This window comes from Nomia melanderi, chromosome 1 (genome assembly GCF_051020985.1).
Source record: "Nomia melanderi isolate GNS246 chromosome 1, iyNomMela1, whole genome shotgun sequence".
Classification (NCBI taxonomy): domain Eukaryota; kingdom Metazoa; phylum Arthropoda; class Insecta; order Hymenoptera; family Halictidae; genus Nomia; species Nomia melanderi.
Window position 1 is genome coordinate 246,459 of NC_134999.1, and position 17,620 is coordinate 264,078.

General features: G+C 30.9%; 2 protein-coding genes across 9 annotated transcripts in view; one reads left to right on the forward strand and one right to left on the reverse strand.

The window, feature by feature from the left end:
- Window positions 1–17,620, forward strand: part of LOC143174630 (uncharacterized) — a 58,020-nt gene that overhangs the window by 14,258 nt on the left and 26,142 nt on the right. Inside the window, exons 1-2 of one of the 3 annotated variants that reach the window (XM_076368595.1) lie at window positions 13,638–14,419; window positions 16,212–16,322. The exons of 1 other annotated variant lie outside the window; for it this stretch is intronic. The gene's annotated coding sequence lies outside the window, so the exon portion shown is untranslated. Of the gene's footprint in view, window positions 1–13,637; window positions 14,420–16,211; window positions 16,323–17,620 lie in introns of those variants that run through there. One more of the 3 variants, XM_076368605.1, reaches the window with a different exon arrangement.
- Window positions 1,942–17,620, reverse strand: part of AGO1 (protein argonaute-1) — a 134,794-nt gene continuing 119,115 nt past the window's right edge. For all 6 annotated transcript variants that reach the window (XM_076368526.1, XM_076368521.1, XM_076368520.1 and 3 more), the window contains 5 exons: window positions 16,594–16,912; window positions 16,151–16,502; window positions 10,606–10,939; window positions 10,334–10,533; window positions 1,942–9,072 (listed from right to left, as the gene is read on the reverse strand). In XM_076368526.1, coding sequence (XP_076224641.1) covers window positions 8,964–9,072; window positions 10,334–10,533; window positions 10,606–10,939; window positions 16,151–16,502; window positions 16,594–16,912 — 1,314 coding nt within the window. In that variant the 3' untranslated portion in view covers window positions 1,942–8,963. The remainder of the gene's footprint in view (window positions 9,073–10,333; window positions 10,534–10,605; window positions 10,940–16,150; window positions 16,503–16,593; window positions 16,913–17,620) is intronic.

The window sequence follows — 17,620 nt, forward strand, 5'->3', positions numbered from 1 at the left end:
ATAAATTTTCGAAATACATATTTATTTCACATAGCTTAACAAAAGAAATAATAATAATGACATTTTAGGAAAGAAAAGTATACTTTATTCGCTGTTACTAAATTCAGATCGCGTAAATTGAGATCGCACGCAAAAACTGCCGCGTAGTGTTCCAATTGACCGTGTAAAAAAGAGGCTCGCGTGAAAAAAGTCCGCGTAAATCGAGGATCAGGTGTATATAAAACTATATAAAACAATGTAATAATTAAGCTATATTAAACTTAATGACCTTAGTAAGTGGGTTTTCGAAACACTACAGATCGCGACGCGTGGCACGCGGTAGCTACATAGATTTGCGGCGCGCCGCGGTAAACAAAATGCTCTAGAACAAAACGGCGGACACACGCGGATGAGTTTATTTTTTATCAGAATCTCAAAACCTTACTAAATACAACAGTGCTCGAAAGAATGCCAGAATGCATTTTGATTTATGATAAAATCATTCGTGCAGTTGTAAATACAACTGTATGAAATATCGATAATGTATCAGTTATGTTAAAATGTGAACATTTACATAAAGATTCATGGTAAAAAGGTAATGAACTATTAAAGGCATAGTATATGCTTACACGACACGACACGACACGACACTGCACGACGCAACGCCAGAGAATCTTGTAATAAGCAGTTATAGTTTTTGTAGCATTTTTATAATTTACTTAAAATTGTATAGGCTTGATTTCTTGTTCAACTTTCGGTTTCATTTTTTATAGATTTTATATTTCTCGTTTCTATATAGAAAATGATGTACCTTTTGTAGCTTTAGTCAGTGTAACTGACTAAATTTTGCATATTTTAGTTTGTTTTCACTTTACATGGTTTTACATAGAAAAACCAAAATTTCGATATATGCAGAAAATATTCTGAAGAGCCGATTTTACCTGTAAATCCAGGGATAGATCTTCTATTCTTGAAATGTATAAAATGTGCAAAACACTAATTTTAAGATAAGGTTTTGTTCAGACTTTTCCAACACTTTCAATGCTAAAAATCATGTTTTTAGAGGTTTTCTCGCTATTTTATATGGTGTAATAATCAATAAGTGTGGTAAATCTCAATATATTCGAAGTTCCGTACTCGTGGAAAAGTATATGGTTTAATTAAAAAAAAATCATTCAAATCAATCGATTAGTTTTCGATATTTATTTCAGTAGTCTGAACAAGTTTTTTCTTCTGTAAATTCTAAACCAAGGATGTCGAATTGGAAGCTCTCTCTTTCTAAGATCTGTCTTCAGAGTTACCCTCTCCCCATACCTATGTACTTCCATGTATTAGCCTATTAAAAAATGCTACATAGAGGTTGCTTACGTACACAGAGTATCAGACATTGAGTGTAGACAGGTCGACACCCCTGTTCTAGATCGTAATCACCCGTTAAACATTTAGGTAAAGAAATTCTCTCTTTGACATAGAGGAAAGGCATTATATCTTTGGGATTAATGAAAAAACATGACATGTAATATTGTAGTATAGAATAATAATACGTTACACATGAGTTATTCAGAAATTCGAGTTTATAATAATTATACTGTACATAGTCTGAATGTTATTATACGAAAAAGCTAGGTGCCTAACTACAAGATTCATAAAGTGGAATTATTTTTACATATTTTCTGTAAGGCAAGTATATCTCTTGCCTTTCCATATTCCATATTCATCTTTACACTTCTCTTCCTACATATTTTCTCACTTTATATTTAGGAAAATCTTTATTTCAATAGTAAATTCAAATTTACTACATGTTACGTCAAGTGTACACGGACAAACATTAAACTCTAGTTGATATAAGGGGCGGATATATGTACAATTTACATACGCGACAGGACAAACGATATTGTTTTGATAGCGTAAAATAAATAAATAATTGTATTTTGCACCTTTTATTAACAAATAAATATGCACTTAGCGATCATATAGATGTTATATTTTTATGACGTAATATTTTTATTCACACCGCAAGTAACATTTCATTGTTTTGCAAGTTTATTGAGCGTTATGTTGCGAAAAATAGAAAAAGAAATACTAGTGTATTGAAAAGTTCTTTAACACTGACTTAAATCTTAATCGAAACTTTCATAAACATCGCATTGATAGTATTGATTTTATACAATTGAAACATAGAAACGACACAGAAGTATACAAAATTGTTACTCAACGGATTAATTTTACTCGTAAATAATTTAAATCAGAATAATTTGAATATACAATTTAAAATGACATATCGAAAAGAAACATATCATAGATGATATACGTATTATACGTATACATGATCATTCGACATATTCGTGTTGCGACTTTTTTTGGATTTGTATTTTTGTTTTAAATTCATCGGATAGAGTAGTGTCCTACTGCGTTTTCCTTTCAGATTCTTACAAAAAAAGCTCGAAATTAAAATAGCATACGTGCAATGTGAAACGACAAATATTTAAACAGAGTTTAAATGTTCGCAAACATCGATTATTTCGCTTAAAACTTCAATTTTTTCTAAATTGTACATCTGCCACTAAATCTGTACTGCGACCAACCCGCTCAATGACCCTTGATGATTCAAATTTTGCCGGCTATACACTAGTCATTTTGTTCATTTGAATTCATCGGTAGCAGCTCGTTGACAAAACAAACCATTATTTAAACGCATTTCAACGTTATATTTTTAACAGTCTTTCAATTATTCATTTGTGATTTACGATTTTATTACTGCATACTTTCTATGCACTCAAAACACTCTTTTCCACGTACACTCTTCTCGGGGGCTTACACTATCATATTTTCATTAAAAAAGTCACCCATTAAACACTTACAAATTACAATATATCACTGGATTGAATTGATGATACAAAAGTAAATGCTATTTCTATTTTTGTCAATCAGTAATATGGTTCGTTTGATCATATTGAAAAAATTTAATTTCAAAATTTGAAACAGTTGGTCAACTTTATTTAATTCATTAACAAATAATTAATTAAACATAAAAATTATTTGATGCCACTGGTTGAACATGATCAAACGCAACTGTTGGTAAGTACTGTACTTTCTTATTGCTTTAGGATTGATCATACAATCAAAGTAAATAGATAAATGAAACCTGGTAGAAAAACGTTCAATATTTTTTAAAGAAATTCGCATCACTTTTGCATTAACCCTCGAATACGAGATGGCTGTGTAGTACATTATAATTACCAAGTGTAAGGTCATTTTGACTCATAGTAAACATTTCAATAATATATATTTCAATATATATATATTATTATTATTATTATTATTTTGAAAAAAAGATTTTATATTGAACCTTTTTTTATTATATTTTTGAATAGGCACATCATCATTAATGTCAAATTCAGGTGAATCAATTTCACAACAGCCGACCATTACGTTAAATCGGTCAAAATGACCGAGCATGCAGATACCGAGGGTTAATAAAGAATCAGTACAATCAATTTGAAGTGTCGATTGCTAATGTAATTACAAATTATACTACCGGTACGATAAGCGTCGTCCGAGAATTTCCCTACTAACAGCAATCATTATTGGGTAGAAATTTAGAATTTCGATACTACAAACTTGCATAAATCTTTTTTACAATCATGAAACGCTCGAGCCCGTTAATACAAATGATTGAGAGAGCCCATGCTTTAATACATACCAACATAACAGAAAGATGCGCTAGCTTTCTATGAGATCATTAATAAAGAAGCGCTTCTAATGAAGAAACCAGTTGGTTCAGCCATAAAGTGTGATACTTTTATAATTGATTAATTACTATCATTACTAATAATCACCTGTACTCAATAATATACCTATTGGTGCAACATTAATTGGTAGGTACGACACATTCACATTTAGAAACAAGAAATACCTAGACAATTATAAAGCTACGATATTATTATATCATGTGGCTTGGATTAATCAATATTCATTGGGAACGCCATCATTGATCATGTTCGAGTTGACATTCGTTACATCTATCTCCCGAAACGCATTCACATATGCTTCATTGTTTAAATGAAATAAGTTTACACTAATACAATTCAAGTTTACCATGCTCTTAGTATGGACTTCGCTTCTTATACTTATACAAAAAGACAATGGATAATGGTTGAAATTTCTTAAGAAAAGCAAATAGATATTCCAAAAATATTATGGCTCACTCTTTGATATATTGTACGCAACTGTGAAATGTTCTCGTTAGTTTTCAATGAACCTCGTTGCATTTTCATTACAGTTATTTACACTTCCCAGAATTCGACCACTATCCTTTGACATTAAAATATTCTAATAGTCTCGTTAACGCATGTTTGTCCATTCATTGTAAATTTAAAAAATTATAACATCGCACCGTCAAGGTCTTTGGTGGCGCTTGGTGAATTCCTTACAGATACTACAAAAAGGATCGTATTTTTCGACAAAATTTTGTGCAGATGTGAGATTACAATGAAATAAATGATGCATTAATACTAATACTGTGAAATCATTCAAAATATTTGATAGCATTAATGCTATTATTAATAATCCGTTAACAATCCATCCATTTAACGAACCTTCGTTTAAATGACCTTCAAAATCAGCGTATCAATGTATACGCCACTTAAAAACACTGACGATCATAAAGCTTTCTCGGGAATATGACAATTTTTTTAAAGAAATAAGATAACTTACTAATTATGTAAATCGATCACATGCAAATATAATTAATCAAAATGTAACCTAAAAGCTCTTCGAAATACAAAGGCATTTATTGCCATCTTAATCGTGGAATTATTGTGTAACTCATTTTTATCATTTGCACGCAGCATTTGTTAAAAACAAATGCAATACAGTGAATTTTCACATATATATAATATACGATATACAAATATAAATTATTTGTCTTATTTTAAAAATGTCTGGGACACGTGGTAAGAAGTAAACGCTTCTGTTTTGTAAATAGACCCGGTCATTTTATTACACGCTAAGTTCATTTCGTAAACCCATTTTCTCGAAGGTTTAAATTGTTTCATCGTTTCTTTTTCTTAAACAGATTAGGTACAAGTCTAGTATTATGTGTATTCTGTAAATAATACACAATTATTCAACCGATTTCTTTTAATACACTGTGTTGCATTAGATTGGAAAAATCGGTAAACAACATACAACTAACACTTTAATTCAATACGTTACATTAAAAGTTACAAAAATCTTTGTAAGCAATTCATGTTTTGTCCATTAAGTTGATGATTACTGAATGGGAAAATGTTTCGTAGATAAATCACTGAGGTATATTTACAAATGGAGGCTAATTCCTTGATCGGGCGCAGGAAAATATCAGTTTCCTCAATTTTAACGACAAAAGTACAAAGGTTTTCGTTTTTCAGTATTTTTCCGCTTTTGGCATTCACTCGCGCTCCGATTGTATATGCATATATACTCCAGCTGTTTTTAGTATACCGATTCACTTAAAATCTAATAGATCTGTAGGGCATCATTGCAATTCAGATTACTAATAAGTAAACTCTCCGCGTTCGGACATTTTAGTTTTTTTGCCGACTTCAACAATACAAACAGTAAACTCCGTCACTTCCACATTGATCGTAATTTGCTGTTTCTTACTTTTCTATACCACTTTCAATGTTTATATTCACATATCTGCTGCCTTCTGTTACGTGAAACTGATTCGACCGCAGAGATATTGCGAACGTCCAAAAATTATACTCCGAAATTTACCCAGATTCAAGTACTATTTAGCAAATTACCTACTTTTATTACGAAGTCATAAACTAGATATTAATCGTTACAACTGTATGTGATACTCTAGATTACAGGCTTAAATGTACAACTAGAATAAATAATAAGTATTGGTAGATCAAGGACCTTTTCGTACTTTCCAAGATAATATTAACATTTCAGATTTATAAGTACTAAAGAGTTAGAATCATTAATACACAAAATTCTACAAGTTTCAATTGTTATAAATCAGTGATCTTTAAAATTGTAATACATCAATGTTTCGATACAAAATTCCTGTACTTTCAGAATTTTTGTTGTGAATACAGCATTTTAAAGTGTTTAAGAGAAATTTATAAATCCTTTACTGGTGTATATATTTATCATTGACGCTTTTGCTGCTTTATGATTTCTACCATGCAGTGACATAATTATCCTTTATTAATACTGATTTATAAACGACCATCGTACAAACTGCCTTAGAGAATCTACCGTGTTCGAAATAACGAATATTATTTGATATTTTCATTGGTGTATTAATGATTTTAACAACATACAATAAACAATTTGTGGCGCACAGCATTCAATACATGTTTATACACTTCATTACCCTATCTATTGTAGTTGCTTTTAAGGCTCTTAATACAATAATTGTGTTCATTAAGGTTATTGTTCTATTTAAATTTCATTTTCACACAATCATGTATAAAGAATTCATTAGAATAAAAATTTGATGTCTTTAAAATATACATTACACGATAAACATAGCTTATCTTTTAATTCCGTAATATACTTCTGATTTTACCATTACTCTTTATTCCCCTTTCACTAAATCATCCTTACTCTAGTATTACTCAAATCATTTTTTGCATTGATGGCGTTTTAAAATTAGTCCAGATTTAATGTTATGTAGATTTAACTTCAAGATAGCTCTTTCTTTATCTAATCGGATAAAATCGCATGATCTTAAATACCGTATACTAGGTACTTTTCAGCTTTCTTGAAGTTCTTAAATGAATATATAGTTGATATGAATAAAGTGTTACCACAGTTCAAGCTGCATTATAACATTGTACACATACTTGTACACAATGACTTCCGTGCTACATACGAAAAATGTTGTCAATGAAATTAAAATGAAACCTAGAAACTACATTACCTCCATACTTTAATAATATACAATTATTTAACCCGTTGCGGATAAAAAGGTAGAATATTGACGATATTTTCCATATGGAACAGGGTTGTATAATGTGCACATAAATATAAAGAACAGAGAAAAGTATGTATCATTTTAATGTTACTTTTAAACAACAGCTCACTATTCTATACATAAAACCTGACACTACTTATTTGGCGACATTCATCTGCAAAGGGTTAAATGTAAGCTGTTAAATTTTTACAAAATAATAATAATTCAGTGACGTACTATTTCTGAGAACGATGCAACGTTATACATTTCAGTTTTAATGATTTACAATTATGCAAACAATTCATGAAGATTCCTTCTGAAATGAATATTATAATTACTTTAAGAAATTCCAAAGATTTATATTAAATTCATAAGGAACAAATATGACTTACTAATGTGGCACATTCTTTTTTAAAACTTTCAAAATATTTTATAACACTGTGTCTCTTCGACTTGCCACGACTTTGAATTTTATTACGATAAATTCCTATCTTATTTTGGCTATTGGCTTGGAGACCTTGATAATAACAATTTCAAAATCATTTATTTATTTGCATCTCCCTGATACTTAATTACTTGACGTGACCAATTTTTACAATCTTAGAATAAATATAATAGATGCGATAAATATATTTATGTAAAATTGTATGAGCATAAAGGTAAATGTGCTTAGACATGACGATTATGTAGGATGTATACAAATTATGAGTAAAGGGGTAACATGATTCTACACCTTTAGATCAATAAAGATTTGATTAAAGAAATGACCGTGTAAATTTGACCTTGTTTTTGGATTTAACGTCTTTCTCCAGGAAAACGATTGAGTTTTGACCTTTGGTTCCTTTGAGATTTTTTTCTTCGAAACGAGTAGAATGTACAACATTGCAATCAGAAAAATTGACCTTGAAATTCAAGTTCAAGGTTAATTATGCACCGATATATTTTTAATCAAATCTACACCAAAGTTCAGAGGTGTAGAATCACGTTACCATGCTCTTTACACATTACTTGTATACACCCTGTACAGTGTGTACGAAATTAATGGTCGTAACTTCAAAGGTCAAATCTATATCTATGAATCATTGAAATTTTATGAACAAAAGCTTGCTTAATTCTTTATAACATTCAAAATCAATATTAAATGTTTTTATGCCCATGCATTTAATTCGCCTGGAGAAGAAAAGATACAAAGAAGAAAAACCAAATTCGCAAACAAATGGTTTGAGAGGTATACTTTAATAAAATAGAAACGATTTGATTGAGTAGAGTTATAAATAATAATTTTTCACGTTTAAAAACAATTCTACAGAAATTTTCTGTTTTTACAAATTTACAGATTCAGAGGTGTAAATATATTCTATGAAACCAGACCATCAATTTTATGTAGCCTTATCAATACACCCATATCAATCCTTTCTTGACGCACGATTTATAAATCTCCACATTTTTTCATAAAAGAAAGAAACGAATTCCACAGGTTATGATAACTCTACATATAAATCAGATAACAGTCTCCTGAAAAGCGATTTACACAATTATGAATTCGTGCTATTTTTTTTTTGTATTCTAAAAATGCTAAAATGTTACTCGTTTCCTAAAAATTCATTTTTTAAGAAAAATAAGCGTAATATGCACGGCAGCTGATTTATGTGTTTGAATGTCCGTTTATAGTTTCCACGGCGAAATAATCTACCAGTCAGGTTGCGTAGGTCTTAATCTAATTCGAAACATGATTAACTAAAAGCACCTCTTTTTAAACTTACTCCATAAAATATTAAATGTAAAAAGTCTGTCCAAGACCCAATCGTGATTATCTTAAACAAAACATTAACGAAATAAGCGAACAAAGCTCAATGTAAAATCGTTCGGTGTAATTTAGGTATTGAGCAGACTTATTTAAATGTATATAAAAATTGGTCACGTAAGAAGATTCTCTAGGATTTAAGCAGTCTAGAAATATCCACATGCAAGATATGATGATTAAACCCTTATGATATACGTTGCATGTGTGCGAGGAAAATTAAAAAAAAAATTATGCAAAGTACATAACCCGTTTTGTATTTGCATGAACTGTGATAGCTCTTGCCATTGCACCTGGTGTTCTATCTTCACTGCAGCCTGATTGGTGAGAACCTTCTCCACTAAAATAGAAACAATGAAAATATTTTCAATAAAACTGAACACTAAATATGAATTAAAATGTGATGAATAGACTGCGGATCTTCATGTAAATTCAAATGTTTAAGAATATAATCAGAGAAATAGAATTACAGTAGAAAAAGATTTTTCCTAATAAGTATTACATGAAACACAGTACTTTGAATATCTTATATATGTTTTCGTATCATGTGCATTTTGTGTAATTTTGTTGTGTCAACTTTCCCATAAATCCATAAAAATCTGCGGTTTAGTAATGAGTAAAGAGTACATATTCGCTGTTAACTATTAAGCAATTAATGTTCTAAACGAAAATCGACAAGAACGTCTAGTATGTATGTGTATAATTTGCTGTAATTTATTTATAATTAAAAACTTGAATGAATAAGTATGTTTGGATTTATTTCCAATAGCAAAACCTCATTAAATTTATCGTAACATGTTCAGGAATATATAATGAAAAATATTACAGTTTAAACTTTCACTATGCTCTGGTCAGTTTGGACGTACGTTTTCTGAAGAAAAATGACGAACATGTCGCTTTATATTTTTTATGATTAGGAACTGTTCTCCTTAAATGCTTAATATTTGTTGACAATTGATTCCAAGAAGTTATCGATCAATGTATATAAGCTTGTAATCGTCCTTTAAATAATATGATTGGCATATGCTCAGATCTGATTTTGAACGATCAAGAAGTCATGAAAACAAAGACATAAGCAAAGGCAATGAAAAGAAAAACTGGAAAACTCATTCTGGATGTGGATTTTTCTTCATATACAATTCATATCCGTAAAATCAATATTGCAAATTGGAAAAAACCGATGCGTAATATATACGTATATTTTGAAGAAAATAATTTTTAGCCATTTTGACAAAGTATGCAAATAGAAAGAACTATTTGTATCTATGTATAAAAAAAAAAAAAAAAAGAAAAAAAAGAAGCATTTTCGGGCGTATGTTTGTATATAATATAATTGTAACACCTTTTCATCACAGAAGTAAAAGTAGAATACGCTTTTTATGATTCTAAAATATCTTTTATTGCATCTTATAATGCAGTAATTATCAGTTAATGATTTTCGACACACATAGCTTTTAAAAATCAATGTGAAGAGCTCTATTTGTATACTGTTCCTAAAGACTACAATATTTCAATAATTTTTCTCGTATATGCGTGTGAATAATGAATTAATACTTATATTATAATTACAAAATCGTGTGCTATCTGAAAGTTTTACTTACCTATCATGTTCTTTTTCTACCAAATGATATCTGGCTCGGAATGCTACAAGATGAGCATAATATGCTGGTGCAGGTATACTGACAGACCTTGTACACCTAACATATGTATGACACAATTGATAAGTAAGAGATTGTAACTCGTCACTTTCAAAGTGATTATCGTCCCAAAGAACGTGATAATGCGATGGTCGTGAAGTTCCCTATGCCAAAAATAATTTAACATTTACACCATATAAGATACAATACAATTCAAACTATTATTAAAAGTTTACCTGAATTCCCTGATGACTACACAAATAGAAGTCAAATTCAGTTGGATGTGTAATACAAATATCAACTGTTGTACCTGCGGGAATATTTCCACTTCTTCCACTTTGTTCTCTTTTTTCTGCGCAAAATAAACGAGTATGGTGCCTTTTTTGTACTACAATGAATGTTACACCAGGTTTATAATCATCTTCAAGTTTCATACAAGCTTCGCGAATGGCAGTTAACTCATGCTGCAATACATGCAGAAACTGGCCTTCCGAGACACCATCTCGATAAAGGATTATTCTGTGAGGCTTATACCCTCCAGTGCTTTTATAAAATCTAACAAGGAGTTCCCTTGAAAAGAAAGGTAAATACATTATAAATGTGTGTCCGATTTTCATATCGCAAGCATTACTTAAGCAAAACCTTGCATGGAAAGTGGATTTTCTTACAAGAGGAAATAACTGTGCGACAATAATAGAATTCAAATTAACTTCCGATCCAAATTAAATTCACTACCGAGCAGTGAAGTTGACCTTTTTAAATTTTTCTATAAGAAAATTCAGATTCAGTTTGCGTCTCATTAGATCAATTTCTTTGATAATTTCTCAAAGAAGGATCTGTTATGTTTTTAATAATTGTAAAAGAAAAATGAAGGAATGGGTCATTGCGACTCATTTTATAGGTACTAGTGTTAAATATGAATTCGTACAGCTTGTATTTATGAAAATTGGAAAGAATCTACCTACATTAAAATTCTACTACTTTCTAAGGTTATGTGCATAATATTAAATTTTAATATTATTGTAACGTCGGATTTAGCACAGAAAATAAGTCCATTTGAAACGGATAATGATTGAATTAGAAGGGAACATATGAAACTTATACACGTCAATGTTAATAAATGAAAACCTTCAAGAGAATCTATTTAGCTTAAAAAAAGTACAGTTGCATTTAAAAAAATAAGTATGTTCACATGTTTTAAATACAGAAGTATTTCTAAAGAAGAGTAAAGTCACAGGCAAAAGGGTGATTTTGTTCAATTCTTGCTTCTACAATTCCTCTGCACTCGGCAAACGGTATAAAACAAAGAATAATTATTATATAAGATCAATATTATATAGAAACAAAGATATAAAAAACATCTTAATATTTAGCACGAAAAGTCCTAAAACGATTGATACTTTTAATAGTATTGTTTAAATAAATCATTTCATTGCTTTATTTGTTGTAATCGGAATCCTGATTTAAAAGAACGCAATGTAAAAATAATTTGTCCGATACCTTTTGGTTTCTGAAATACTCTGATAAATGTAGTTTTAATCCTTAACCAGAAATAGTTCTGAGAATTGTCTTCTACGTAAAGGATATAGCAGGATAAGGAGGCCAAAAGTACCCTTACACAGATTTTTCTTAAGGAAGTTTTCTTCCATAGCTTACCAATGGAAAACATTGTACACCAATGTTCGGCCCTCTATCTGAACCAAAAAGGTAGTTATAAGGTAAATTCGAATGATCAGTTTTTGTTCTATTTTCTCTATTTAATGGTACGTAAAAATTGTGATAAAATTCTGAAACATTTTTGGCATAGCAGTGTACGATTGAGAATTTTTGGAGATATTTTCGTTCCAAAAGGTAAAAATATTCATTACGATTCTGCTTAAAATGCATCTAAAAGTTAGTTGTCTAATATGTCCGCTAATGTAAAAATTAAAGAACTGCCACGCGATAGCTTCAATGCGAAATCTACGCTCTTCTACTTGTTTGGAGTTTTCTTTTTTCACGCGAAGAATTTGGAACGGAATAATCTCCAAAAATTCTCAGCTATACACTGCTATGCCAAAAATGTTTCAGAATTTTAACACAATTTTTATGTGCCATTAAATTTGGAAAATAGAACAAAAACTGATAATTCGAATTTACCCTACAATTATCCTTCTGGTTGAGATAATAGGCTGAAAATTAGTGTACAACGTCTTCTATTTGTCGACTACCAAAAGAAACGTTTACGAAAAAAATTGGTATGAGAGCACTTTTGACTCCATTATAAGAATCAGTTGGAACAAATTCGTTATTTCCTTCTTAATGTTCTACACCCTTAATAATAGAAGCATATAGAATGTTAATAGTAACGACAGTACAAGTGGCAGAACTTGAACTGTAAACCTTCTTATTTACCATGTTCTATTTTTCATTAATACAATAGAAAGCGATTTAATATTAGAGAATGAAGAAAATAAATTTAAATTGCATAAAATTTTCAAAAATTACTGTATTTTATAGAAATTCAGTTGAGAAAAGTAATTCGTTAGTAACAAGTAATGTATTAAAAAATCTGATTTGACGAATTTTAATTTAAATACAGTCAAAGATTCTGAGATTCTGAATACATCACGATCATAGCTCAAATACACATCTATTCGTTTGCAAAGTTTTTGATAACTTAACACTTTGCCGTCCGCACGTCTCGTAAAAATTTATTCGCTTGGCGCCAACAGCACTAATTCGGATTACTTCACTTGTCGTCAACAAAAATTTGTTGACGTGTGTAACTTATTGTTACCTAAACAAAACACCAACAGAATGCAAACGATACTAAAGTGCTGTCGCCGGCCACTGGGCGATACTATGTGTACAACACCACTGTGGTGTCGCCGGACGGCATAGTGTTAAGTAAAAGCACCTCAACTGTTAAGAAAATAGTGTTTGTATTTATATCATTCACAGATTAAAATGTGAGAAATTTTATGTTGAATATTGTTTGAAGCTATCGGGTGGAAGCCGCGTCGATTTATTTTCACCAGTGGATAACTACTTCTCAACAGATATCATAATGGTTGTTAATAATTTACAACTTTACAAATTTTTAATAATTTATTGTTAATCAACAAATTTGAATTTCTTTTGTATTTTGCAATAACCACTAGCCACGAAAACCAAATTGCTGGATCACCCTTAGTTGTCGAAGAACATGGGCTTTTGTAAAAACGATCGAATTTTTGAAGGAAACAAGTGTTACGTGAAAGCTAAAAACGATAGGCAGTTCAAATTAGTCGTAAAAATAGGAAAGAGTTGCCCAAGTATGTAGCTATAAAAGTTTTGAATATTTCATATCATTAAATACTTGTAAACAATGATCAAAGTTTAGAAAAGGGTAGATGCGCGTACTTTTTACGCACTTCTGTTAGATTTTTACAAAAAGTGGGTTGGTTAGCACGAATTTGCAATGCAGCATTGGATTCTGCAGACATTTCTGAAGAGTAAATCCCCGCAGTAAGCGTGAGAATAGTTTACATATCTTTCGGACAGGTTAAGAAAGTCTCCGTCGAAAACACACGTACAGAGGTTTGGTACTAGACGACCATCGCTCGCCAGTTACGGCGCATCAGGTCCGTGACTACGCGGTGTATAGATCTGGACCCCGGTCACTTCTTACATATACGTACGGGGTTTATTGCGTATAAACGATAGGGCGTGTAGAACTCACTAAACTGAGTAAAAATACCGCAGTGAACATCGGTTGAAAACTCAAGAACAACACCGAGTTATCTCGAAAGATATCAATGATACGAACAAATATGTCAAACAAAAGTTACAGGGTATGAAATACTACATGTCACAACAACTTTGGATGGTGATACCTTGATAACGGTTTACAGAAGAATTTCACGTCTATAGCTTGAAAACGTCTGAATATCAGCTTAAGAAATATGGAATAGAAAATATGGCGTTCTGCTTCTCAAATTAAGAATTGTGACGTGACCTTTGCAGTACGTTCCAAAGTCACGCCACAGTCAATTACCTCCCGCCGTGACATATAGTATTTCATACCCTGTAAGTTTTGTTTGACACATTTGTTCGAATCGAGTTCACTGATATTTTTCGCGATAACTCAGTCTTCCTGATTCGGTCTCCATACATTTTATGTCAAACTAAATCTATTTTTATCTCCGAAACTATTGAGTTTTTGACCCATGTTCACTGGGGTTTTCCTACTCAGTTTAGCGAGTTTTACACGCCTTATCATTTGTGAGAATAATATTTAATTTTCTTATAAATATTCATGATAACTATGATAAAGCTTCTCACAATCGTTCTTCTATAAATAGTTTAGTGTTTAATATGTAAATGCACGTTTAAACTTTGAACATCATTTACGAGTATTTAATAATACGAAATATTCAACATTTTTATACTTGCATATTCGGACAACTCTATCTTTTACGACTAATATGAACTGCCTATCGTTTCTAGTTTTCACGTAATACTTGTGTTCCTTTAAAAAATTCGATTGTTCTTAGAAAAACACATGTTCTTTTTTAAATCTGAGGGTGACCCAATAATTTGGTTTTCGGATTCTTATTTAGTCATGGATAGCAAGTACTGTATTATTCAAAATAATTAACATAAAGCTATCATAGTTTGTACAGTGCAAAATCTGTTAATAGATTAATTGCAAGAGATTGCATATATTTATTAAAAGAAACACCGAATTTCAATAGTTATAATTATTCTTTACAATTTCTGCATTTTTATTAAAATAAAGTGCTTTATTAATCAAATTTTTGCAAGGATAAATCCATTATGTACAAACAAATACAGATACGAGGGATATTCTTATTTATAAGTGTTCGATTAATGTAATGGAATGAAACTCCTGATGCTTTCAAAGAGAGAACTGTAAAATATTATATAGACTCCGTTTTAAGGTACGAAAATACTTTATGCATTATACACAAAAAACATTCTCACGTGCCGTTTTACAGATTATAATTTATTTGATTAAAAAATAAAATTAATTGAAATTTCTGTTTTTACAAGCACAAATGACGAAAGATATTTAAAAGATCTAAAACGTTACTTTCTTTTATATTCAGTTTTACTATTTAAAACAAGGTTATTTTGCGATTTAGTCAACTTTAAATTCACATCAAAATAAAGAGAATCATTTTAGAATTTTGTTTTATATTTGTACGAAGAGAATTGCGGCTTTCCTATTCTTATTATAATTTAACATATAATTATAATTGACCAATACCACATAAAAATGTGCCAGTACTTCCCTTATACGGGGTGATACAAAAAATATCACTTGTGGAGTATTCGTCAAGTGCTGTAACAAAGTTCTAACAAACATGGATCGAAAAATTAATGTTTTTGAGATTATAAAAACATTTTTGTTTCGCTCACAGAAATTAATTGTCTCGTTTCAGAACTATCGCACCGTATGAAAATAGTGGATTATCAGTCTCTTCTTCTATGCTTGTAACATAGCACAAGATCATGATTATTATAATATTGTTAGAATAAAAAAAAAAAAAAGAAATAATAAGAAAATCTGTTATGCCAGTGTGATAGTTCGCGAAGGGAGAAAATCGATTGTTTCAATAGGAACAAAAAGATGTTTATAACTTCGGGTATATTAACTTGTTTGGCTGTATTCATTAGAACTTTTTTACAGTATTTGACGAGTGCTATCTTCCATGGATGTAGTGACATTGTTTTTATCACCCTGTATAAGCATAATTTAATTACTGTTATATATAAATACATTAATTTACTTACTTCACCATTGAACTCAGTTCTTGAATGATCTCTTGCCTGTGCTGTTGAACTCTAACCGTAGCTGCATATCGAGATGGATGACCATCCATACTAGCAACTACTGCAGCTATGCTAGGTTTCTTGTTATCTCCGGCAGGAGGATGAGTTACATCAGCTCCAAAGAATATGACGGGTTCGTCGAATACTTTTGGTCTGATACTTGGTACTAAAATATTATTAATACCACCTAATTTTACATTAATCTTCAGGCATAAATTAGATAACGTTTGCGGTGACGTTTTATTAACGTTTTTTGCCTGTACGCATTGTGTTGCCATACCCAGCAATGTATCTCCTACCCTTTTCACTTCGGCTGGAAATAAAATGTAATCGTCACTTGTAATCATCAGAAGCATATAGAATTACTGATCTTTTTCGTAACATGAAAACACTTGGATAATTACCATATACGGGAGTTTTCCCAGGCAGTATAACACATACGAGTTGCAATGATGCAAACGTCATTTTTAAATATTTGAACATGGGCTCCACTTGATCTGGTCCAGTAGCGTATTTACAGAAACATGGTTGCCCAATGATTGGCATCCCAGCATCATTACTTATTCTTTGCAACTGTCCTATGAACATTCGTAATGCGTCCTCGCGTACAGTTCTTTGTGGAGCAAAGCAAGCAATCGCCCAAACTCTGATCTCGACACCCGTGAAGAATTGCTTACCACGCATGTCCCAAACACCTTGAGCTGGTAAAGCCTGCTGTTTTGTCTTTAGCAAACAAATAAACATATATATACATATATATACATATATATACATATACATACAAGAACATACATACACACATATCAACAAACATATATATATATACACATATATATGTGTGTGTGTATATGTGTATATATACTATATACGCACACATACATACAGGGTGAGTTACGTAAAGCGAAACACCTAAATGTTTCCATTAGTATTGAAAGTAGAAAAAAAAATGACAAAGAGAAAAATTATATTGTTTAAGGAGTTAAACATAATGATGTAAACAAATCTGCTGAGCGATGTTATCTTGAAGGCCTTTTAAAGGTCATCTATTATGTTTTAAACAGTACTACATATTCTTTTACACCGCAGCATAATCTATACTTCTCAGATGAATTCAATGGCATAGGATAATATGATCTTGAAATAATGTTCCGGCTGAAAATTGTGATCTGCGAGCCAAGTAGTAATACAAAATTTAGAGTTCTAGTCCATTAGGTTTTCTTTATGTCATTGAGACATATATGATTATTCACAAATTACATATAGTATTGTCTGTCACTATCTTCGAATGAATGCGTTCTTACTCTAAAACCCGAATCATAGCATTCGCTTGTTTTGAAGATGTATTTAGTGATAATATAGTTTGATACTTGAAATCGATCGGACTTCGGTCAATAATGAGTTACCTATAAGAAGAAAAAATCGATTGGATTT